Raw genomic sequence first — 24,954 nt, forward strand, 5'->3', positions numbered from 1 at the left:
AAGAGATTTTAATCTCAATGAGTCTTTTACCTGGTTAAATAAAGGATATATAAAGCAACCAGGATGTTTATATAATTCTGTCCATAGGAGATCTGAGATAAGTGTTATGTTATTTCTTATGATGTTATAGGTAGATTAATTGACAGTATTTCAAGTTAGATAGTGAAATGTGTAGGTAAGTGCTTGCTCACTTTAGTGTTAAAAGACAACTTCAGGAAAATATCATGTTGGAAGACAGAGCAGGTCAAATATTTCTCAGACATCGACACCTACTTTGTATAAAAAAAAAATCAGATTGTGGGAAGTTACAATATTTATTGTTTTTTATTAAATACAGTCGGTTAGTCCAGTCGGCATCACCATGTCTGTGTTCACATTGACAATGTAGTGAACTTCGTGATGATGAAAAGATTAACGGCAATATTGTTGGAATCAATGGGTGTTTAAGACTATTTTCATTTACAGAAACATATTTCAAAGTGGCAGATGTACATGTATGTGATTAATAATAAAACAATGAAATTCATGTTAATTGGAACCACGTTGCATGGTAGGTAATCAGACAAAACTGTCTACGTTTGAAAATATCATAATAATGAAACACAAATCAAATTGATTTCGCCTCTAAAGAAACGAATTAAATCATTAATACTTGTATATTAATTTCTTCTCAAAAATATACTTCATGTCTTTGTATGTCACATGTTAATAAATAAAGAGTGCACGTGCAATTAGATAAATGAAGAGATATAAAAAGGCACTGCAACATTTCAAATAGCTTGAAATGTACATTAGGAAAATAGGTTTTCCAAAACAGTCTTGCGCTTAATTGCGGATTCCTAAGATCATAGACGGCGCGTGAGGCTCAGGTTTGGGAAGGCTAAATCACATTCCCTAGCCTACAGTACCCGCCGCCCCTGCCTAAGATCACATTGTAACAACTGTGGTTATTTATTTTTGTTTCCAGTCCACATTTAGTTAGTGATTCCATGTTTGGCCGGTCCAACCTGAGAGAGCAGTCCTTGTTATCTCAGAAATCAAACTCTTCCCAGCTCTTCACAGGTCTTAAGCAAATCCTCCAGGAAGTCAACCACCAGCTCTTTACCTCTCCCCTCCTCTCCCTCAGCCTGCAGCTCCTTCAGTCTGACCAGGGTCTGCTGCACACCTCCAACTCTCTGCTGAGGGGTGAAACTGTCCCCCGCGGCATCTTTCTCCCCCTCTGCCGCCTCTCCTCCTCCTTCCTCCGCTCTCAGATATTTGATCAGATGCTCTTTAATGCCCCCCCCCCTCCTCCCCGGCCAGCGATTCCCCGAGTCCGGCCATGTCTTGCGGCTCGCTGACACTCAGCAGGTGTAGGAGGGCTTGTGAGAGTGTGTGTCGCAGGCTGGCGCTGTAGCGAAACTCTAAGAAGTCATTGGTGTCTTCGCTGTTCTCGAGCGCTGTGGCCAGGGAACGCCACACACAGCTGAACCGCGCTGAGTCGCCATAGCAGACACGCTTAGCAGGGATTGCTAGAGCAGCAGCAGACTTGATCCGCACCTTGAAGTTCTTACAGGAAGTGACAACATGGCAGAGGGAGGAGAACGCGTCACATGACCAAGGGGCTGAGTCTAAGAGGAAGAAAGAAACAGAAACTGTTATATTGGCTCTCTTATAACTGTTCTTATTCTTTATGAGGATCCCCATTAGCACTAGCATGAGCATTTGCTATTCTTCCTGGGGTCCGCACACACACTTCCTGGAGTCAAACAAAATAACAGCTCATCATTTCATGCAATTCACAATTCAGTGTGAAATCAAAACAATAATGATCATTTCTATTTTAACCCTCATGAAGCCAAACATAAATATGTTCCTCATCTTGGTCGGAGCGTGGTCAAAGAGACAGTTTATGACACCGTTTTGTCCAATTCTCAATGAAATGCAATTGAATGTGCTGAGACAGACACTTACCGAGCGGCAGGGCTGGGTTTCTGAAAGCATTCCCCAAGGCGTAGCAGGCATTCCACCTGACCTTCATAGTGGCCTCCGATTGGACGGTTTTAACCAGAGCACGCACTGCGTCTTCCAGCGGCTGTTGGAACGCAGAGCGGGTCAGCTGAGTCTCGCGCAGGAAATGAAGCAGATTCCCGAGCGCTCGCACTGAGTTAGACTTCACCTGGAAGGAAGCAAGCGTGAGAGCCAATCAAAAAGAAGACTCGAAAAATGATGTCTTTTTAAAGTGCAGATATTGATGAACATGAAATATCAAAACATATCAGTCAAACTATAAGTTAAACGAAGCAAGTGTACGTTCATTTATCAGAGTCAGAATCCGGTTTATTCCCAAGTAGGTCTACACACACAAGGAATTTGCCTTGGTGTTTATGGTGCATACATAAACAGTCAAAGAAGATACATTTTAAGAATAAAACTATTAGAAACAAATATTTTAAGAAAACAAGTTTATGTTAATAGAGATCAGCATAAAAGAGTTATAAAACCGTGAAATGTGCACTTCTGGCTTATATAAATCCATGTTTTTTTAGAATAGGTAAAATGGCCGTAATAACGTCTGTGATTGATATAAGCTTAAGAGATTTTCTTTGACAACATAAAAACGATCAAAACACAGTTGCTTTCTCTCTTTGACCAAACAGCAGTCTTTGTTTTCTGGGCAGATCCATTCTAAAACTACAGTTTTTCATAGCTGACTGAAATCTGAAATGGTGTGTGGGGGGGGGGCGCAGTGGACTAGTGAGTTGGTGTTCGGATCAGGGGATCACAGGTTCAAACCCCACTGCAGTCAGCATGTCGTTGTGACCCTGGGCAAGACCTTAAACTTTTTGATGTTAAACACGACCAAAACTGAAGTTATTGTACTTGGCCCGAAGAATCTACGAAACAAATTATCTAAAGATATACTAACTATGGATGGCATTAATTTGGCCTCCAGTGAGACTGTAAGGAATCTTGGTGTTATATTTGATCAGGATTTATCCTTTAACGCCCACATAAAATCAATTTCAAGGACCGCCTACTTCCATCTACGTAACATTGCAAAAATCAGGCATATCTTGCCTCAAAACGATGCAGAGAAACTAGTCCATGCATTTGTTACTTCAAGGCTGGATTATTGTAACTCTTTATTATCAGGGTGTACCAAGAAGTCAGTCAAGTCGCTTCAGCTGATTCAAAATGCTGCAGCTCGTTGTACTAACCAGAGTTAGGAAAAGGGACCACATTACTCCTGTTCTGGCTGCCTTACACTGGCTCCCTATAGAACACAGGATAGAATTTAAAATTCTTCTTCTCGCCTACAAAGCCCTTAATGGGCAGGCGCCATCTTACCTTAAAGAACTCATTATACCCTACTGTCCTACTAGGGCATTGCGTTCCAAGAATGCAGGGTTGTTGGTTGTTCCTAGAGTCTCTAAAAGTACAATGGGAGCCAGAGCCTTTTCTTATCAAGCTCCACATTTGTGGAATCAGCTTCCAGTTTGTGTTCGGGCGGCAGACACCCTATCCGTTTTTAAGAGTGCGCTTAAGACCTTCCTTTTTGATAAAGCTTATAGTTAGGGCTGATTAAATTCAGCCCTTAGTTTTGCTGATATAGGCTTAGTTTGTCGGGGGACATCTTACTTCTTCCTTCTCTCTGTCTATACCTGTGTACTCTCATGTTCCGATTAACCCAGCTTCCCCAAATGTCTTTCTTTTTGGTGTCTGTATACGCCGGGATCCGGAGTCATGGATGATCCTGCGCTCCTCTGTCCTGGATCTTGAGTCGTGGCTGTGCTCCTGGATCATAGGTCCTGGATGGATATCCTCGTGGATTCATCTTCTTATTATACACACATGCATTTCCAAACATTTGGACTACCTATGTTGCAAATGTATTATCTTTTCAATTTACACACGGCATCTATTGCACGTCTGTCCGTCCTGGGAGAGGGATCCCTCCTCTGTTGCTCTCCCTGAGGTTTCTCCCATTTTTCCCTTTAAACTGTGGGTTTTCTTCGGAAGTTTTTCCTTGAGGGTCTAAGGACAGAGGGTCTAAGGACAGAGGGTGTCGTATTGTCATACTGATATTTTGTACAAACTGTAAAGTCCACTGAGACAAATGTAACATTTGTGATATTGGGCTATATAACTAAACATTGATGGATTGATTGATTGACTTCACCCCAAATTGCTCCTGTGGGGATTGCCCACAGTATTGAGAACATGTAATGTAATGTGTGCCTTGCTCTTGCTCGGTAAAGAGTGAGCGCTCTCACCCTGTCTTTGTCAGCTGACGCTCGGTTGGCTGCCTGCAGCATTTTGAGCAGCAGCATGTCCGATAACTCTTCCTGGAAGTCCACACCTACACTCTCCCTGATAAAGAGACAGGAGATGGACAGATTTTAAAAATATAAATCTCAAAATACTAGATCATACTGGTTTTTAATCAAGCTAAACAACTTCTCTCTGACATTAAGATGATATGTTGCACATTGTACACAAAGCTTCCTCTTATATCTGCATGTCTTTCCACTTCATACCAATACTGCACATATTTTTACAGGTACATATTTCGATATTATATTCTTAACAGTTTTTATATTTGTTTAATTTTTTTGGTCCGTTCCTTACAATTGATCTTCTTTGACTGTTTCTGTATGCACCTTATACACCAAGGCAATTCCTCGTATGTGTAAACCTACTTGGCAATAAACCGGTTTCTGATTCTGGTTCTGTTTTTTATAAGATCAAGAGATCCATATTTTAATCTTGTCAAGATGAGATTTTTTTTATTTCCCTGTTACCATTCACTCAGAACTTTAGGTTTCTTACATATTAACAACCAGTGTGTCTGTGAGGTTTCCCAGGGACCAGGCAGCCTTCGCACGGACATTTGTTGAATGATCCTCGAGGGCAGCGAGGATAGCGTTTGCTGTATCTGCCACGAACATCACATCCTGAACAGAGAGAATCACAACTTGTATAACAGCTCCTTGTGTGCAATGATCCGATGTTACTCATTTTGTTCAGTGGCTGGTCTGACTCGTACCTCTCTCAGACAGGGGAACAGGATGTAGACCCCCAGAGCCCTGACGGCGGCCGTCTTCACCAGGTAGTTATCACGGTACGTCAGCCCCAGCAGCACGGTGATGCACATCAGCTGCGTCTTTTCCTTAAAACAACATCGCATTGCAATTATAAGAGAGATTTTTCACTATTGGAAAGAAGACTTCCATTTTGGAGTGAGAGGAAAAAATATCTTAGTAAACTCAAGACATGGATTATTTAAGACTTAAGAGGAAAATGGGTAGGCCTACTTGTGGGTTATAGGTCGCCACTTTTTTCAGACTCTCTAAATAACCCTAACCGACTGCCCCAAAATAAGATTAATGTTTGTTATTTGGAGAAATTAAAAAGTTCATGTGGAGGAGCCAGCTAACCGCTATTAAAAAGTGGCGACAGATAACCCACAAGTACCGGAAAATGCTTATGGAAAAAGTGATATATAAATATATTATCTATAATATAATAATAATACATTACATTTATAAAGCGCTTTTCCTGGTGCTATAATATAAGTGATATATAAATATATGATCTATAATATAATATATATGGACAAAGACAATTGAATTAACAACCAAAGTAATCGTAAGGTAACCATATATGACCCAAACAAACCAACCCATTGCGATCGTCCAAAAATACATTATAATAATACAAACCATTACCCATACAAACAAATTGAAACTAGTACAAACTTAATTACTATTCAAACTAAATTCCCCACTTTTAAGTTATTGCTCCCACACTATGGATTGTACCTTAAAAAAAATCAAGCCAGAGGAGAACTCACGGGCAGCTGAGCGAAGGCCTGCGGCAGGATGGAGGACAGCGTGTCACAGGCGCTCTTCTGCAGCGGGGGGTGCTGCTCGCTCTGCAGAGCTCCGTTCAGGGGACCACTCAAGACTTCTGACCAAAACTGCATCACCTATATCATGCCCACATATGTATGAAATCAAAACACTTCCAAATATCAGTTATTTTCACAAAAATTAAAGCAGCCGTGTATATTTCCCAAAAAATAAATGCCCTAATGTTGCTCCTCCGATTTTAAGAAGACCTGTGGGAGTCATGTACAGTATAGTATAGCTTGTAATCTCTATTTCTTTTAAGGGGGGGGTGGGGGGTTTGTTGAACCGAACTAAAACTGAGACGTCATGTGGATTATTGTTTTTGATTAAGAGTGGATCATTTGAACTGTTTAATACATGGGCGGACTGGCCATTGGGAATACCGGGAGTTTTCCCGGTGGGCCGGTGCTGTGCGTGGGCCGGAGGGCAGGTCGGATTTGAAAAGAAAAATATATAATTTTTTGCCTAAATCCTACCGGCCCACATTTGTAAGTGTTCCGGCCACTCCCTGGGAGTGGGGTGTGTGGGGGGGCTGGCGCTGGGCCGTTTTGATAGGCTACCTATGTTCTATCTATCAGATAGTTTCACTTTCACATATCAGTGATATCACAATACCCAGCACCCCCTTTCCCTTCCATCAGCAGTGTTGCCAGGTGGGTGGTTTTCGGGTTGCATTGGCCTGGTAAAATTGGGCTTGGGCTGGTGGACAGAATTTGGGCCGGCCGGCTGATACATGCCGCACATTAAGTGGGCCTGTTTATCAATTAAGTGGGCCTGTCTGTCAATTAATCCCCGGGCCACTTTTTCCCCCCAGTCCGCCCCTGGTTGAATATATTATGTTTTGCTGCATTTCAAATACCTGTGTTTGTACATTAGTTCAAATGTGTGAAATAAAGATATAAATGTTGAACTGGTTAAGAGGGTAAAGTGTTTTATGGTTCCCCTTTAAGTAACATGTACCCTTTGTGGGATTCGACATTGACTTTCAAAATTGTCATGCCTATCTTGACTGGCACCACAGCAACTATTTGTCAAACCTCTTCAAATATATACTATATAAAACGGTTTGTACTTACTTGGCTCATGGAGACCCTCAACTTCTCAGGCACGTTGTTTTCTGATCTGTACTGCAGGATTATTCCTGTCCCCAACTCCTCGAGTAACTAAATAAAAGACAATGGCACAGAAATCAGCGAGCAGATCAGTCATTTCATAAATATTTTGGAGATTCTTATATAAACCATTTGATGCAGATAAGAGAGACACAGCCAATAATGAAGTCATTTCTGATGGAGTAACTATGAGGGTGTTACCTTTGTTCCATGCAGCTGTATGGAGGGGTCCGTCTCCCCGAGGCAGCGAGCGCTCACCTGCCCAATCTCACACAGACATGCCTGGGCTAGAGAGAAGTAGCCGCGCACCAAGTAGGACATGACCTGAAACACAACCACACCTTCAGATTTTAGAAATGTCAGTTTGAGGGTGTTTTTATGACTCTGTGTCTCATTCGTTATCTGTCACCTGCAGAGCTTCCAGTCGGACAGGGGAGGGCTCTAAAGCAGTTCCACTTCCTGTTCCGTCGCTGTCTGATTGGTCCTCTCTGGGCTGAGTCACCAGAGACATACACAGCTGCAGCAGCCAGGGCGCGGTGGCGTCCTCTTCACTCGGGGTGCGTGGAGCAGTGCTCGAGCTCCTCACGGAGGATTTGACTGGTGTGCGGGAGGGCGAGGACACGCCGTCTCTTTGTCTCCAGCTGAGAGCCGAGTCTTGGGGAGTAAACGAACCGCTGCTGCTGCTGCTGCTCTCCGGCTGTCGGAGCAGGAGCTGCACCTCCGGGAGAGGAGCCTGAGTCGTCACCAGGGCCCCGTAAAGGGTCAGGACGGACACGCGGACATTCACATCTAAAGACAGAAAGCATATTAAAATAATCCTGTGTTACTGACCTGTGCCGTTTTTAAATTAGTTTATTCCATTCATGGCAATTATTATAAAACAAAACATCTACGCTTTAGTTTTTTGTGGCCTACGATGGACAGGAGCAGGGAGAAAAAATACTTATTTTACCTGCCCCTTAATCAAAAATCGATGTGTCAGTCACAGCTGCTTACAAATACTAACAGTATTATGAAACCAACATTTAAAACCATTTTGTTTTTGATATATTCCGTTTTTTTCTTTACGCATAACTTTTCTGAGTGTACCGAGGAAATACAGACCTCTGTGGCGCACATAGGGACGCATCTGCTTCCAGAGCGTGCTGAGCAGACCCGGTCTGAGACGGTGGTAGGGAGCGTTGGCCACCAGGTACGCCAGACACTAAAAGACAGGAAAGATGGAGACAAGAGGCTGAAACCCGTTCCTTTTTGGCCAGCAGATTTCAGTATGACATCCGTGGTTGTCAAAATAGGTTTAATTTAACTGTAATTTTTAAGTACAGCTTCAAATGTTTGGTTCACCAAGTTCAGAGCAGTAGATTCCACCAATTGTATCGAAGTAATCATTCTTATAAAAGGTTTAAAACGTTCAGACACTGGTAAAGAGGATACTACAGTAGCCATAAGAGTGGACGAAAGCTTTAAGAAGGAAAATAGTTCATCCGAACACTGTGCATGTTGTCGTACCTTTATGACCTGCGTGAGAGTCTGAGGGGAAGTCTCGGCCAGCAGAGCCAGACTGAGAGCGCGGTGCAGTTCTCTGATGGAGGTTGCCAGCGAGAAGGAGAAAGGCGTGTAAGATGTACGAGGGGATGCAGTGTCTTCAGCCACAGCCAGGAACTGACGGGAGCCATCCAGCATGGCCGACAACACCGGGAGAGCACAAGCACGCACCTGAAGGAAAGATGGTTAGGATTACAGATGCTACAGTCTTACATGGCCAAGAGAATTGGGACATCATCATAATAATAATAATAATAATAATAATAAACGTATATATATATATATATATACAAGTGCTTTCTCATAAAAATACACGGAGAGCAAGTGAACTCAACAACATCATATACACATAAAAACAGAGTAAAATCGCTCAAATAAAGCGAGTTTTAAAAGTGACTTAAAAGAGCTGACAGACATTGCAGTCCTGATCTCCTCGGGCAGCTCGTTCCAAAGTCCAGAAGAGCTGACAGCAAAGGCTCTGTCTCCTTTGTGTTTGCCTCTGAGGGTCTCAGTGTGCGGGACATAGTGAGTGAGGGAGTTTTACCTTCGGCGAGGGGTCCTTCAGTATGATCGTAAAGAGGGTGAGAGGAGTGGGCCTCCCAATAGGAGAGTCGGGGATGAAGGAGGACCAGTACCCGTACAGAGTCCTTTTCTCCACACCTTTCACCACCGTGAGCAGACAGTGCAGCGCGCCCTGCCGCACACGACTGTGGTACAGCCTGGGAGACAAAATATGAAGGATGATTTCTAACTTGTTCAGCCAGCATTCAGAGGAAGAAAAATAACATCCACTTTGTAAACAATCAAACCTTTAGACATAAGTTCTTTAAATATCAGGAAATATGACTATGTACATGCAAAAGGTACATGGGTGTGCATCTCTAAATGTCAAATGAGGTGTCTGGCAAGCAGGATAGAAAAAGCGATACAGTAATTTTATGAACGTGGAAGTCTGAAGGGGTTCCAAAAATAGGAACGGGACACTAGTTTTGTTCTGAAATGTTCTTCCTAAAGATGAGACTAAAACGGTTGAAGCTTAGAGCAAATACAGAACCTAGGGGCATGAGTAAATGGGGGATAAATTGCAACATTTACACAAAGAATAAAGGTCTTATGTTTGTAGCAATGCAATGCATGCAATAACTTTCAGTAAAAACAGAAGCATAAAACAGGCATCAGGGTGTATGCAGGAATCCTGAAGTCAAATGTAAGACCTTTTTTAAGACCTTTTCCATAAATGTTAAGACCTCATCGCCACTTTGAGTTTTAACCGGTTACACTTTACCTCGCATTTCCCCAAAACGATGTTGTTTAACAACCGGCGTAAACGGACCTTCGCGCGCTATCAAGCAGTGAGCGTGCGATGTCCTGTTCAGATGACGTCAAATCCAACGGGATGCCAGAAATAAACTACACAGAATCACACTACACACCTACGCCATGATTACATTCAGGCAGACTGTAGAATACAACCTCTTTGGACAATTAATATACTTATTGAAAACAAGCTACAAAATGTAATACCTTGGAAAATGCCGTTTAATACTTTTTAATAGCATTAATTTTCGCTAAATTGATTTATCAACTTCTAATACTTTTTCAGACCCCGTGGACACCCTGGGCATGTTTGTATCAAAAGGGCGGACATGGGCTGTCAGTACCTTAATTTGCACTGAGCACTGCCTTCTGGGTCGGAAAACTCGGAGTCAGAACTGATTGTCTTCCAGGATGGGTAGAGAGATGGGTCCGAGGGTTTAGACAAGCACTCTCCTTCCCTTCTTCCTCCCTCTCTCCCCGCTGCTTTCTGAGGTGACTCTCCATCATCCTTCTCTCCATCATCACCCCTGCTCTCATCACTGCTTGTCTTCTTCCCCTTTCCTCTGGATTTCTTCTTTTTATTCTACAGAAAGACATTAAAAACATGAATTGACTGATTTGATTTATTAGGATTTACCGGTATACCAAAAACAAAACAGAAAACGTTTCTTACCGCTGAGGTTCTGCCTGGCACAGGGGCATCCTTTGGTTCACAGGGTTTTGGTGGTTCTACGGGTTTTGATGCAGAGATTCCTTCGTATTGAGGAAGAGTTGCTGGGTAAAGCACAGCGGGCCACTCAACACTCACACCTGGTGTCCCCTGAAACATCAGCCTCTGCAGAAAACATGTACAAATGATTACTACAATATATGTATAACTGTCATGTGTGTTTGTGCAGGAAAAAAGACTAAATAACGAAAAGCAATAGCAGTAAAAACATCTTTAACTGCGCACCTTTATCGCAGCCAGTACGCATCCAAGCTCCTCTCCGACAAACTTCCACTTCCCGCCTGAGAGACAAGTCTGAAGTCCCTTCAGTGCTGCCTGGATGACCTGCACAGAGGACAAATGAAAAGGCATGGGTCATGGGAATGAAAAAAGGCATTTCTATCCCCAAAATGTTCAACAAAACAAACAAATCTTTATTGTTATTTTTTATGTGCTGCCCGCTCAAATAGGCCAACCACTGGGGCGCCAGCAACAAATGATACGTACCATGCAGTAGAAGAGCTCATCGGTGTTGGGTGGTTTGGTTGAATGCAGGGTTTTCAGGAAAACTCGGAAAGATATAATTCTGTATTGATCCTCCAACAGTGGCTGACCAGGGAACCTGGAGAGATACAACCACAGAAAGAACAACAACCAAGAATTTTAAAACTTCAATAACAGATTTTCATTGGCCACTTCGATGCAGCATACACAGTTCTAAATGCAAATGTGACATATCCTTAAATTCATACTAAGATGTGAGGAAATGTTTGTACATTTCCAATATCCTTGAGAGATATTAACATTCATTTGGAGTTGTTTCTGGTGAATTGATTATGAAGTGAACATATTGTAACTCACTTTGGATAGGAACATTGACTAAATTAAATGTAATGATGAATATTCACCCTCTTTTAAAGGTCCCATGTCATGCTTTTCCGGTTATTACCCGTCCCCTTGTGTGTTATGTAGCTTTGTATGCATGTAAACGGTCTGCAGAGTCACAAACCCTCAAAGTACACCCTGTAGCGAGTAAAACTCTAACACAGAAAAGACCTGTCCCTGCCCCAGAACGCCTCGTTGGAGATTTCTCTTTTTCCATTACTTTCTTCCTGAGTATGGTGACGTGACCATGCCCAGGTCCAAATGGACCAATCCGTGGAGCTCCTCTCACACACACACTCATTCAGCCTTATCTTTTCTCAGCTGCGGCTCCGCGGATTTATCAGCTTGAACTCAGCCTGAGACAGCGATACACCGCGAAACTAAGCCTGAACTCAGCCTGAGCACTGTGAGTGTGTGCTCAGGCTGAGTTCAGGTGAGTTTCGCTGTGTCTCGCTGTCTCGCAGACCCCACGCAGCAACCAGGAAACGACCCCAGTAATCCAGCTCACACTGTCCGCAGCAGCGAGCCCCACACCATCCCGCCATCACGGCACCCACACCCCACGCAGCATTCTCATCGGTTTGTCATTACTGGTGTCATTTTCTGGTTGCTAACGCCATGGTAACACATAATCACTGATGTTCCGCTGTAACGGTGGTGGACTCATCAGAACAGAGGGCTCATAGGGAGGGGGGGGTGGGGCAGGAGCTCCAACAAGCCGTTTAGGACAGAGAGTGAATACACATACTATATAGAGATGCTGTATGAGAACCCAATGTGATTTTGGAACATTGAACAATGTAAATATATTCTAGTAGACCTCAACAATGGAATTATGATCAGTAGAAATGGCCATGTCATGGGACCTTTAACTCAGTCTCTGATCTTTACCAACTCCTGATGGAAATATCTGTCCTTTAAAAGCGTTGCTAAAGGCTCCACTATGTTTACCAGCTGTCCGTACACAATTTGAGACCAGCTAGTAAACATAGTGGAGATAGTGATAGTGAGAGTTTTTCAGCCGCCAACTGCATCCAAAAATAAATGCTAATAAAGCGGTGTGAGTGAACCAATCCAGCAAGATTAGAGCCGGACAGCTAGACAGTGAGAAAGCCTACCTGAAAAAGATGTTGGCCATGCAGGTAAGAGCAACACGGCGTAACTCCATATTTGTCTGGGATGGAGAACTATACAGCAGAAGGACTCCATCTTCACCCAGCAAGTCACTGAGGTGCTATAAATGACAATAATTTCAAGGTTAATATTAGGCAATTATCATTCATTAGAATACCCTTTGACAAAGCTTGTATAAATATCTACCTGTTGGCACTGAGGTCCGTTTCCATATACTATTGTGGAGAGTGCAAGGAGGACATCAGAGTGTGTCCATGTACTGCACACCTTCAGTGCATTAATGGTGTAATTTACCAACACGTTCAACGTTCGCTCGTCCATTATTACCTTAAATAAACAGTGAGAAGAGAAGGTAGGACGAAGAAGTACAGTACATTTCAGATGATTACATCGAGAGGAATAAGGTCTACTGTTAATTAAGGCTAGTTGTTACCTTTAGCTGATTGAGCAGATGATGTACCAGTTGGCAGAGTTTGACGACTAAATGTTCTTGACTCAGCGGCACAAGACCGCTGACATGTTTCAGCAGATTGCACACGTCCTGAAATGGGAAATAAGAGGCTCATCACAACCGAGAAGGTCTTTAAAAGCAAAGAAACAAATAATCCTGATTAACACATGTTCATTTTGTACTTAGGTAGAAATTTGATACAAAAGACAAACGTTTATAATAACATTCAGGTGGCAGAAAACGTGTTTGCAGTTAGTATTACAACGCTATTCCAGTGGGACATGGCAAATGGAACAGAGAAAATATCTCTCCAAGTTGTGCTGGCATTATTAGTATTATTTTGGTGATGAAGTGAGAAATAAATGTTTCCCATTATGTTTTGTAAGGTTGCCAAGGTGGTTGCTAGGGCGTATGGCGTTGACAGGGTGACACTGGTCGGTTCGGGTCGGTTCCTAGGGAGCTGTGGTGTAAACTGTAAAGTAATCAAGTTAATTTAATATTACTGTACGTAAGTACAATTTCGAGATGCTTGTACTTTACTTGAGTAAGTATGTTTTTGAATACAAAAAACATATAATATATGATTCCAAAATGGGACAATGTGCATAATGATTACTTTTGGTCCTTTAAGTATATTTAGATGCGAATGTGCTTTTACTTTAGTAACATTTTAAATTCAGGACTTTTTCTTGCAACAAAGTATTCCTACATTCTGGTACTTTTACTTAAGTACAAGATCTGAGGATTCTCCCACCTCTGCTCGGGAGTGCCTCCTACTTTCCTATCGAAAGAATTGCTACCTAAGTTGCAGTAGTTGGACGTTTTCAGTATCCCACGAAAGTTGAGGCACACTAGGAGCAAAGTGAGTAAGAGTTACCTCTGGTGGGATGTTGATAGTGGGGTCGAAGGTTTTGTTGTAGTTTTCGGACAGCAGCTGGTCGAACAGCAAGTTGAGCTCATCTTTTAGATTGCCTGATTCTGCTCGTAGGTCTCGGAGCTTTGCTGCGCAGCGGGAAAACTGCTTCTCCACGTCGGCCGAGGAGCCGAGCCGCCAGCCGTTGGTCCCCAGCGGGGTGAACGGGGCGGCCTCCGCGGACAGAGCCACCGGGGGGAAGTCAGGGACATCACTGCGACTCATGAGAGATGCTGATGTAGCTAAAGACTCACTCTGAGCCGCCATTTTTTTTGATCGCGGAAGTGATGTGACTACTGACGACCGACCCAATTTGCTACGTACGGCAACCCAAGTAGGACAGTTGACATCGTTTTAATGAAAAACTGTTTGTCATTTGCCTTTTCCCAGGAATCTCAACAGAGAAAGTTTGGCCTGAGTAATACATTTCAAATGTTAAATCAAATGAAAGACATTCACAGTTAAGAATTCGATATGAATTATTAATGCAATTATTGCATACATTTACAGTAAATATGTCTTCAGTATGATAGCTGTCAAATAGAAGTTAAATCAATTTCTCACTTATTCTAAGAATTAATTTAACCCACTTAAAGGAGTCAAATAATCGTGAAATTAAGTTGTTTCTTTACGAAACGCCGCCGTGTCAAATGTCTTACTTGGGTTGCCGTACATAGCTGTCCTGCGCAATGCAAATCGGGTTGAAAGCATCAAACACTACTACTACACTACTAAATTAAGATGAACTACCGTTATGTAATTTATTTAACGACTGCCTATTGTACATATATCAGAATGAGATTCAGAATCAGTTTCATTACCAAGTAGGTTTAAACGTAGTGGTGGATACAGAGACACAGAAATAAAAATACGTAGCAAAAAATATACCATCATAAAAGCTATTTTAAAAAACGATATACATATATATATACGTGTTGTTTTTAAATGGCACATTAGTGGGAATTGGAAACCTGTGGTTCAATATTACTGAGTTGAGTTAAGTAATGTAATTGGGTCATTCCAGAATTGGAGGACATTTCATGTCCCCCATATCAAAAATCTAATAATCCATGCCCAAAATGCTAAAACATGCACTTGTTGTGTTAAACATACTTGTCTTGAGACAAAATGTATATAAAGTTGTAGAAAAAGTGGTTTCAAAATATTATTCAAATGATCAAATAGCTCTCGAACATCCCCTAAAATGGCATTTTTCTCTTGTCCCCGCTTCTTGGTGACCAACTTGCATGTCAAATATAACATTTGAAATAGGGATTTTATTTACTTTTTTTGGTATTATTCTATTGATATATTTCTCTTGTAATGGTCAAATCAATTTGTTAAATCATAAACATATTTTAAATAACAGTAATTTTGCACAGAAGGTGTGTCCCTCAACATGCGTTCAACCCTATGGTTCAACCCTGTTACCCAAACCTTTTTAGATTGGCACAGGAAGTGACATCAGCAAGCCATGTGCTAGTCTAGTGCCATGGGTAGACCAAAACTAAGTCCTCTCTTTTATTTTTCATATTTTTACAATCTTTTCAGTCTTAAAAGAGTGTGGCACTCTGACCCACTCAACACTGTTACTGATATTATCAGAATAAAGCATATTAATTTCAAAGTTATCTTTCTTGCATTAGATATCCAAGTTTGTCCTTGCCTTGAAAGTAGCATTACATGCTACATCTAGCAATAATTCCTGAGGTTAAAACTCAAATTAGCATTGATTTTCAACCCTGTTACTTTCAACCCCGTTACTATAATTAGAGTAACTGGGATAATTCTTCATTGGAAAATATACATTTGATGCCTAGCTGGGAAAATCACTTTTTTTGATGGTTTATTATCTGTTTTTCCTAAATACATACAATTATAAAATAAAAGGTTCATTTTTCAAAAATGGTGTCTAAATTGTCCTCCAATTCTGGAATGACCCAATTATGTATTTCCATTATGCAACTTTTACTCCACAAAATCTGTCTCACAGCTCTAATTTCAAATGATAATTCCCCCCCCAGTGAAAATTATGCAGCTCCACACTTTATGTTGAATGTTTTTGATCAACTGAATGAAGTGTTCATTTGTGTTCTGAAATTTCAACAAAACCCTTTTGTCTCAGCCTGAAAATGCTTGGTTCACAATATTGTGATCAGATTCGACCTTAGTTAATGCAAGTGAGGCAAATTCAAGGCACGCATAGACAGAATACACATTTAGAACCAATTTACTGTTTCAAAGTTGCTTTGTGCTCAACTTGTTGAACATATCACAATACCAGACTGCACACTAAATTACATTCCAGAGATATACAGCACTAACATTGTAAAGATTCACAACTGAAGTGGAAAGAGGAATGTTCAAGCATGTACAAAACCTTAAATCTCTTGGCATGTAGTTTTCTTTATTATTAGTAAGCAACAGTCTTGGAATTTATATTCAACCTCAGCCAATACTGAAAATTAAAGTCATCAACAAAAACTCTGTTGCTCTTTTTAATTCCATGAAAAATAAGTTATTTTACAACATATCCATACGAAACAATGTACAAAACATCCGTGCATCAATACACAGCAAAAATAATAAGCGGAAATTAGGAGTCATGATTCAGTCAGATGTGAAAATGCTGACCGAGCGCTGGAATGGAAAGTAGTTTTAAATTGGCATTTTCTATGAACGACACTTCACCAGGCCAGGCATGACTTAAGCGCCATCCACCTATGGTGGTAGTGTTGTAGGTGGCAAACTATAACAGACTGAATTAAGCAGGAAACCAGGAGGTAGGCATATCTGTGAATGTACAGCATTGCACATAACTAGTAAGGGCTGAATTAAAAGTAGTTTTCAAAGGGGGCATGTTTGAATTTCAGCCTGACTTGAACAGTAGTATAGCCACTTGGCCCAGGTAGAAGTAAATGAAATGCTTGGTCTCGTGCGTCACGTAGCTGCCAAAGTTCCTCCCAACAATGCAATGCCATGTGGGGTTGTACTTCTTGTCAAACTCCTGCAGGGGGGACAATGACAATTAGTATATCAAAGATTAAAGGCCATTCCCAACCAGTTTCAATAAATGTTTGCATTACTCATTTGATATTGATCCAAGTTACCTTTTTGACATAAGCAGCAATATCCTTCTCAATGTTGTACTTTTCCATAGCCTGCATGGCACAGTCCACTGCATCCTGCTGCATTTCATCAGGCATGTCCGCATTCTTTATCACTGCCTTTTTGTCAGACATTTTGGCTTTTTGGCTGCAAAAGAGGGAAAAAAATTAAGTTGAGACATTTTTCACATACTTTCACTCGTTCAAGTGCAAACAGTGAGCGTTGTTGTTTTCTATACATCAGAGCTAACACTCACTAGCTATCAAATCCCATTTACATTGGATAATTGCCAGTCTCATCTTAACTCTTAAATGTTACACACCAATAAACTGGATAGGTAGATAACTGGAGGAAGAATCTTGATCCCCAAACTCAAGAGTTGTTCTGGATCATTCTTAGAGCCGTTATAGACACTTCAGAACATTGAGTTTCTGCTTGCACATATCAGAGAGCCATAAAAACAGTAGATGCTGACATGACATTCATACATATCTGGACCTGGACTGTACAGCTGAAATCATTACAACTTTGATTGAATTCCGTTTTGAGAATCAACCTTTCAAAACACTACTACCTGCTTCAAATATAAAAAAATGTATACATCTGTAAAACAACTCAAATTGTAAGATTTGCAAACAACAATTCAAAGAAGATGGTAGGACCTTTCAGATACAGGTTCTCAGGACAAACACAAGAGGAGGCTCAGGCAATATTAGCATGCTATCAAGAGAAAGCTCAGTCCTCTCCCCTCTGAGGGCACAGGTTTGAATAACAATACACAAAGCGAAGCGTCCTCTTACACATGCAGCTATTCTTACCGTCTCTCCGCGAAGGTAAATTGTTTGGTGTACGTTTAGGGTAGCTGCACTGTTTTTCGTTCATTTATGCAAAGAAAGCATGCGTATCTGCCCCGCCCTTCAGGACGCATCTGCTTTCTGATTGGTTGCAGGGAAGCCTCACCCTGGTCACGGCGTTTTTCACTTGCGGACAGTGCCCGCATTTTGTTTCCACCCAGAATGCATTGTGTTCAACCCTTCAACCCCCATCCCCTCCCTGAGAGAAAGTGATTGATCCAATCAGGTTCATCGATATCGTTCTGCATCATTTGGATACCTTGCATTAAACCGGCATTTATCTCTTAGGCCCAACAAGGGAGGTTATTGTTAATGTATTAATCCCGGGCCAGTTAAAAATAGACCCTAAAGCATATTACTACAAAATAACATTAAACAAATGTATAACACATGGTGGCACTGTGCCTCTCATTGATTAATTCATTTTATTTAGTTTTTAAATGAGAATCCATTCCCAAATGCCAAATAAAGACCTAAACGTTTAGGTAATGCACCTAGCTTTAAAAATCAAAAGAGAACATTTAGTAGTTGTTATAAAATACATGGAATTTCCACTTTCTGCACGATGATATTATGAACATCAATTTCTGCCTTCCTGGAGCCGAGCCAAGGCGGCCCTAACCCTAACCCACTTCAAGCAAACATAACCCTACTCCAGTCTTTTGGATATAAAGACAAGTCTAATGGCATGTTGTTTTTACTGGTTTGGTTTAAGCACACAATGTATTGCTAAAATTCTTCACGAAGTAACATTTGAATTGTACTTAAGGTAAATCGTTTCCAAGGACTTCTGCATGTCAATGTTAAGGAAACAGTGCACTCGTGTTTGCTTAAGTTACTGATTGCGTTTCATATTCTGCATATAATATATTTATAAAAACATGACCAATGAAGGCTAATCGGAGGGTTCAAGACTACACATATTTTATTGTGCTAATTAATGAAGATGGACAGAAAAGGCACTCATTTCCAGTCCTGAGGTTTTCATGGAACTGGTATTAAAATAGAGCAGTGGGCAAATGTTCATTCAGTATTTTGTATAGATGTACTGGGAAAGAACAACACACAAACACTTGTCTTCCGTTATTGAAAGTTTTATTAAAAGAGAATAAAGCTGTAGGATACTGGAGATTTATACTTCAGAAATTCAGAAATCATCATCTGCAGCATAACACTGACCTAAGAAAAAGATACAAACCACATTAAGGTCACATTCCCTTGTCGCGTCCCAGTCCTCCCTCTTCCCTCCCTCCTCCGCTGTTAATGGTCGCTCTCTATTTACCACTCTCCTTAAGCGTGCGGTTCCATCCTGCACCTCCCAGCCCTCCTCCTGGTTTTGAGCTGTGCTCTGCTCTTCTTTTAAATAAATTTGAAAAACAAAAATCTGAAAAATGAATCACTCGTCACAGTGGCGCCAGTAATTGTGTCTTCGAGGTCCCAGCCAAAATGGAAAAAATATATTTGTTTTATTTAAAAGCCAATTTGGTTTGAATTTTTCCCTATTTCCAGTTTGATGGGGTTATGTGGACAGGGCCGGGGGTCAGGATCCTCTCCCGGTAAAATGCTCCCATGCTCCTGATCCATGTTTCCATCCTGAAGCCTAATCCTAATCCTGATCTGATCCTGAATCCTGATCCGGCTCCGGAATGGGGGGGCAATGAGCCCAGTCCAAACCTTCAGAATACCAGCAGAACCAAAGAGAAGGAGGTAAGTTAGAATCACACCTTCAGAAAATGCCAAGACAGAATGTCAATAAATGCATCTACCAGGGAATTTACTTTGAGAAAAACCCCTCTATTATCAGTCCCAAAAACACTAATATTTACTTTGGAGGCTATGAGTCAGGCAAAAGCAAAAAGCAAAACACAAGCGTTGGGTCTCCAAATACAAAGTGGTATACAGAACGTGTTACAACTGAAAACATTCAACAACGGCACTATTGTCAAGTGTGTGTAAAAAACTGAACAGCCTTATAATGCAGATTTCACAGTTGACAAGGCACAGCCATCATACCATTGGTGCCATATTTGACTCCTCCTCCTCCTCCTCCTGTTAATCCTAAAATGAACTGTTTCCTCTGTTCCCATCCTATCCTGTTCCTCTGAACTCTACAGAGAGACACACAATAGGGTCAAAGGACAGTAGTATATGCTTAAAAGAAGTACAAATATTTCCAAAGGAAACACAACAAAGTGTAATAGGACAAGTAGAAGAAATATCACAGAAACAGGTGAGAGATGGTTAGCAGAAAAAAAATGAAAGGGGGGACAGAAAGAACGACAGAGTGAAACAGAGCCGTGTACAAAAATTAAAACTAAAAAAAGAAAACTGCAACAAAAATTGGGGGGATAGGGAACACACGAGAAGACAGTGTATGAGATGATCCGTGAGGAATATACGGGATTTGTTGTGACTTGAAGATTTCCTCCTGCGGCTCTGGGCACACCATTACTTCAGTTAGGGTGGACCTAGGTGCGGGAGCGGGAACGACGAGGGGAGTGGCGAGGGGAATGGCGAGGGGAGTAACGGGGAGATCCTCTGCTGCGACGGGACCCGCTCTTGCTTCGGCTACGACTGCGGCTACGAGAGCGGCTACGAGAGCGAGAGCGACCATAGCTGGGGCTGCGTGGACCGTCCACCTTCACACGGATGTAGGCAGTCTCTCCCTAAACACACACACATAAATAAGCATACTTTAGCATGTGGAAGTTGATACATGAGACTCCGGTAAATGAGATAGGGGAAAAACCTGCAGTCATAATACATTCTTTGAGTTTGTATCCAAAACGGCATTTATACATTTAGTGCAGATTAATGAAGTTGCAGAAGTAACACATGAACCAGTGCCTTGATGCATACATTTTAATCAGCTACACCAATGCTCAAATCAGACATCAACTTCAAGACTAACTTGTGTAGTTCACCATTTTCTTAGCAAAATATATCAATCTGAAAAATAAGGCAACAATTTGATGACCCGGCCCATACTTACTTTTTACAAAAAAAATAAAAACAATTATAAAATGTAGTCCCGGGACATTTGTACTTTTTATTACCGATAACCTTGACATACCTCATGAGAACGAAACTTGGTGTTATCCAAATGACGGACAGCGTAGCTCATGTCTTCTTTGCGCACAAACTCCACTACCCCGGTGCCATCACGGTACACATCAGCATAACATACATCACCTGCCTCCCGCATGTGATCCTTCAGGTCCTGCCAGCTTCCACTGGTAGGAAGACCTGAAAAGGAAATATGGTTTTAGGTATAGGCAAATACACTTAAGAGATAAACAACCTGCAGAGAGAGTATAACATCACACACCTGACACAAGAACCCTGTACTCCGAGCGTCGGGAAGGAGGACCATGGTTTCGTCTCTGGCCTCCCATAGGTCCACCATCACCTCCACCACCTCCTCCACCACCACCACCACCTCCTCCTCCTCCTCCTCCACCACCACGACCGCCGCCGCCTCCTCCTCCTCCTCCCCGTCCACTTCTAGGAAACTCAACACGCAGGCGGTAGCCATCGTAGTCATATCCGTCACGTCCGTACACAGCATCCTCAGAATCCCTTTGAAATCCAAAAGTTACCAAACATTTAGATCAGCTTAATAGACGCAGAACGTCACCACTCAAGTTAAAAACAGGCCTATACGGATGAAATGCGGAAGACTTTGTACATGTCCTGAGAAAGGAAATCTAAATTGTAAATGCGTTTAGAGGATTTCAGTTAAAATGGTTTCAATCCTTTGTTCTATAAATCATTGGATAATAGTGATAATTTCCCCTTAGGGTTTCCTAGAGCCAAAAGGTACTAAAATGACATCACAAGTCTTGTTTGGCATGTTAAATATACTATAATGTGATAGAAGTAAATCAGCTAATGCCTTCAGCCTGGAACAAAAGTGATATACTTAGACTAAATACTTGATTAATTATTCAGATGATAAGGTAATCCATCCATAGTTTGAGCTAAAATTATATCAGTGTACAAGTGCTTTAGGAGGTGGTTTATCAGGTTTTAGTTAGGACAGCAAACATCTGTGGAAAAAAGGTTCCGGTACAAATAACCCAAATTGCACTTAGGCTAGATGTACATTGTGGATCCTTAACACAACAAATTGCAGAAAACACCATTTCAATTCACCGTAAAGTTTAAAATGCAGGCTCATGAACCACTATACAATTCCTGTACCTATATCTATAGGAAATATATTTGTATTTGTTGTATTATTTGTTAGCTTAGTGACCCGACTTCGAATAAGTGGTAGAAGATGGATGGATTATTTTCTTGAAAGATTAAAATGAGTGGGAGGGCGAAGCCTGACTACTAGGGGTGTAACGGTACACGTACCCGTACCGAAATTATTCGGTACGGGGCCTTCGGATCGGTACAGGTGTGTACCGAAGTGTACCGAACGAATATAACGTTTAACGTAAAAAAATTGAGAACGTGAACAACTTTTTGGAAGTAATCTCAGGTGCTGCGTCGCAGCATTCAGAGTAATTTGCTCACATTGGGTTCAACGCGTCATAGAGCGAGCAAGTCATTTCATTGGATGAGAGGCATACTATGAGAGCTGGTCAGAGGGATGCGTTCAGATGTAGTCAGTAATTTGAGGAACTGTCGAAAATTAATGCCGAACGCAGATAAAGTTGAGCTCGAAAATCCTCCAGCATCATTGAAGTCTCCGGTTTGGGAACATTTTGGTTTCGCAGTTACGTACAAGGATGACGGACAAAGACAGGTGGACCGAACCAAAGCTGTTTGTCGGCATTGTTCAACTAAAATTGGTTACGCGGCTGGCAATACATCAAACTTGCACACTCTTGAAAAGGCATCACCCGAACGTGAATATCACCGGTACCAAAAGAAAAAAGACTGAAGTGCAAACCCAACTCCCACTAGCATTTAAGCCTCCACCACTCGCAGAGAGTTCAGACCGAGCCAAAGCTATTACAAACGCCAAATATCCTTATGTTGCCATGTTAGCAAAGCGCTACCTGGCTGTATCTGCTACCTCTGTCCCTAGAGAGAGGGTGTTCTCCACAGCAGGAGACATTGTTAGTGCCAGCAGATCTGTCCTTTCGGCAAGCAATGTGGACAAGTTCATCTTTCTTTAAAACAACATGAAAATACAATGACAAGCAAGTCCTAATGTCAAGCTGGCTGCTTAGGTACTAGTACAGTTCAAATACCGATTATTTCAGTTCATCGAAAAGCTGCACCTTAATGTTTATTTTATTATATTTTGTATTTATTTGAGTGAATATTCACAGTTTAATAATAATTAAAAACCCAAAACTAATAGTTTATGTTTTGTGAGTACTAGTAGCCTACAGTAAAGTTCAAATACAGATTATTTCAGTTCATCGAAATGCTGCACCTTAATGTTTATTTTATTATATTTTGTATTTATTTGAGTGAATACATTATTCACAGTTTAATAATAATGAAAAATATATATATATATATATGTTTTGTTTTGTGAAAAAAAATTCTGCTGTACCGAAAACGTACCGAACCGAACCGTGACCAAAAAACCGAGGTACGTACCGAACCGAAATGTTTGTGAACCGTTACACCCCTACTGACTACATTTGCATCTTAGTTCATTACATTACATGTTACTTGTTTTAGACGCTTTTATCCAAAGGGACTTACATACTCAATACTGTGGCCAATCCCCACAGGAGCAATTTGGGGTGAAGTGTCTTACACAACGACATGCTGACTGCAGTGGGGTTCGAACCTGTGCTCCACTGATCCGAACACCGACGCACTAGGCCACTGCGCCACACCTCCGTAACCTTTTATCCCCGGTTACACTTAACATTATATCTCAAACTAAATGCAGTCTAAATACAGCTCTCGATGAGGGCAGACTTAATATTAAAAACTCCTCCCGCTATAATGGAATACCCCGTTAAGTCAATAAATAGCCCTACAAAAATACTCTTTCTAAATGTACCGAGTAGTTTTATTTCAGGCTATTCCTTGTGTTTTTTATGACCATGTAGTCCCACCAGCTTAGAAAACACATTTGGATGCAAGCTAATTGAATGGGGGCCATTGCGTAAAAGACGTGGCGGGAGAATGAAGCTCACCTCGCGTCCTCAAACTGCACGAAGGCAAACGGCGGTCCTCCTCTCCGGTTTTTCAGATCGATATCACGAATGGCTCCATATTTGTAAAACAAGTCTTCGACGTCCTTTGACCGTATGTCGGGCGGGAGATTCCCAACGTATATCCGACAGTCGTTGCTCCCTGCAGGTCCTCTAACGATTCCTCCGCCAGACATGTTAGCACAGAGCTAGCTAACAATAACAGTTAGCTAAGGAAGTTAGCAAGAAGGCTAAACGGGACCCCGTGAGCCGAACAAACGATAAAATCACGCTTTAGGGTTAAGCTTGGTAAAATATACTGCCAGTAAATTGCTCGTAAATGAACAAACCTAACGTTACAGCTGAGTTCTGCAGTGTGAATGTGAACAAAATCAAACTAACATGAGCTAAAAGTTGTAAGCCGTGCCTCAACCCTCCTCCAACAAAGCCCTCTTCTTCAGTGGTGAGACGGATCACACTTTAAATGTACGTATACCGCCGCCTGGCGCCCTGGAGGGTCACATCCTGTTTACAAGTCCTTCAAAAAAACAATCTAATCTTAATGTCCATTCACAGGAGCTTTTATTACGCAGAATATTTAATAAGTCCCACAGGTACGATTGAACAGTTTGAGGAGCTATTGTTCTCTTCAGTTTATCAAACTACTTCAGAGTTTGGTTCCAATCAGGCATTAGTGAAACTGGGTTGAAAACTGAATGTAAAAACACTTTTTGTAGGTCCCTATCCTCACTTTTGCTGTAACAATGTACATTTCCCCTTCCCCTGTGAGACGAATAAAGGTGTTATGAATGCATTGTAATGGTTACACTGCCTCAACTTTTCACAATGTGTGATGTTTAATACTGTGCTCATTCAACTACGATGTCCATTCTATTTAACCTCTTATATTTACAAATTG

At 41.5% G+C, this 24,954-nt stretch overlaps 3 protein-coding genes across 4 annotated transcripts; all 3 read right to left on the reverse strand.

The window, feature by feature from the left end:
* Window positions 1-295: 295 nt before the first annotated feature.
* heatr6 (HEAT repeat containing 6) lies at window positions 296-14,266 on the reverse strand. The gene is given in 21 exon segments (XM_034201997.1): window positions 296-1,286; window positions 1,288-1,610; window positions 1,954-2,158; window positions 4,257-4,353; window positions 4,813-4,937; window positions 5,030-5,152; window positions 5,837-5,971; window positions 6,971-7,057; window positions 7,208-7,330; window positions 7,416-7,795; window positions 8,111-8,210; window positions 8,516-8,722; window positions 9,096-9,270; window positions 10,213-10,451; window positions 10,542-10,703; window positions 10,824-10,922; window positions 11,085-11,199; window positions 12,581-12,696; window positions 12,783-12,923; window positions 13,030-13,137; window positions 13,925-14,266. Coding segments are annotated over 21 exon segments (3,612 nt in total). The 5' UTR covers window positions 14,228-14,266; the 3' UTR covers window positions 296-1,037.
* Window positions 14,267-16,174: 1,908 nt separating this feature from the next.
* On the reverse strand, window positions 16,175-18,028 carry dynll2b (dynein, light chain, LC8-type 2b). Its single transcript, XM_034199493.1, has 3 exons — window positions 17,887-18,028; window positions 17,071-17,215; window positions 16,175-16,967 (listed from the first exon to the last, which is right to left on the reverse strand). The coding sequence occupies exons 2-3, from the start codon at window positions 17,200-17,202 to the stop codon at window positions 16,830-16,832; spliced, it is 270 nt and encodes an 89-aa protein (XP_034055384.1). The 5' UTR covers window positions 17,203-17,215; window positions 17,887-18,028; the 3' UTR covers window positions 16,175-16,829.
* A 972-nt stretch (window positions 18,029-19,000) lies between these two features.
* On the reverse strand, window positions 19,001-24,507 carry LOC117536564 (serine/arginine-rich splicing factor 1). Of its 2 annotated transcripts, XR_004567580.1 has the most exons (5): window positions 24,039-24,507; window positions 21,251-21,501; window positions 20,996-21,168; window positions 19,936-20,588; window positions 19,001-19,596 (listed from the first exon to the last, which is right to left on the reverse strand). XR_004567580.1 is itself a non-coding variant. In XM_034201493.1 (4 exons), exons 1-4 carry the CDS (start codon window positions 24,230-24,232, stop codon window positions 20,391-20,393), a joined length of 816 nt encoding a protein of 271 aa, XP_034057384.1. In that variant the 5' UTR covers window positions 24,233-24,507; the 3' UTR covers window positions 19,001-20,390. The 2 variants fall into 2 exon arrangements, 1 of the variants encoding a protein (XP_034057384.1); XM_034201493.1 differs by having other exon boundaries at window positions 19,001-20,588.
* Window positions 24,508-24,954: the final 447 nt, after the last annotated feature.

The sequence above is a fragment of the Gymnodraco acuticeps genome, unplaced genomic scaffold (assembly GCF_902827175.1).
Source record: "Gymnodraco acuticeps unplaced genomic scaffold, fGymAcu1.1, whole genome shotgun sequence".
NCBI classification, from domain to species: Eukaryota; Metazoa; Chordata; class Actinopteri; order Perciformes; family Bathydraconidae; genus Gymnodraco; species Gymnodraco acuticeps.

Coding starts and splice junctions, on each gene's coding strand:
- LOC117536564 (XM_034201493.1), bottom strand. CDS start 24,232: ATGTCTGGCGGAGGAATCGTTAGAGGACCTGCAGGGAGCAACGACTGT. Junction 21,169..21,250: donor GTACAGGGTTCTTGTGTCAG/GTGTGTGATGTT, acceptor TTTCCTTTTCAG/GTCTTCCTACCAGTGGAAGC. Junction 20,589..20,995: donor CCAAGTTTCGTTCTCATGAG/GTATGTCAAGGT, acceptor GTGTGTGTTTAG/GGAGAGACTGCCTACATCCG.
- dynll2b (XM_034199493.1), bottom strand. CDS start 17,202: ATGTCTGACAAAAAGGCAGTGATAAAGAATGCGGACATGCCTGATGAA. Junction 16,968..17,070: donor TTGCTGCTTATGTCAAAAAG/GTAACTTGGATC, acceptor TCCCCCCTGCAG/GAGTTTGACAAGAAGTACAA.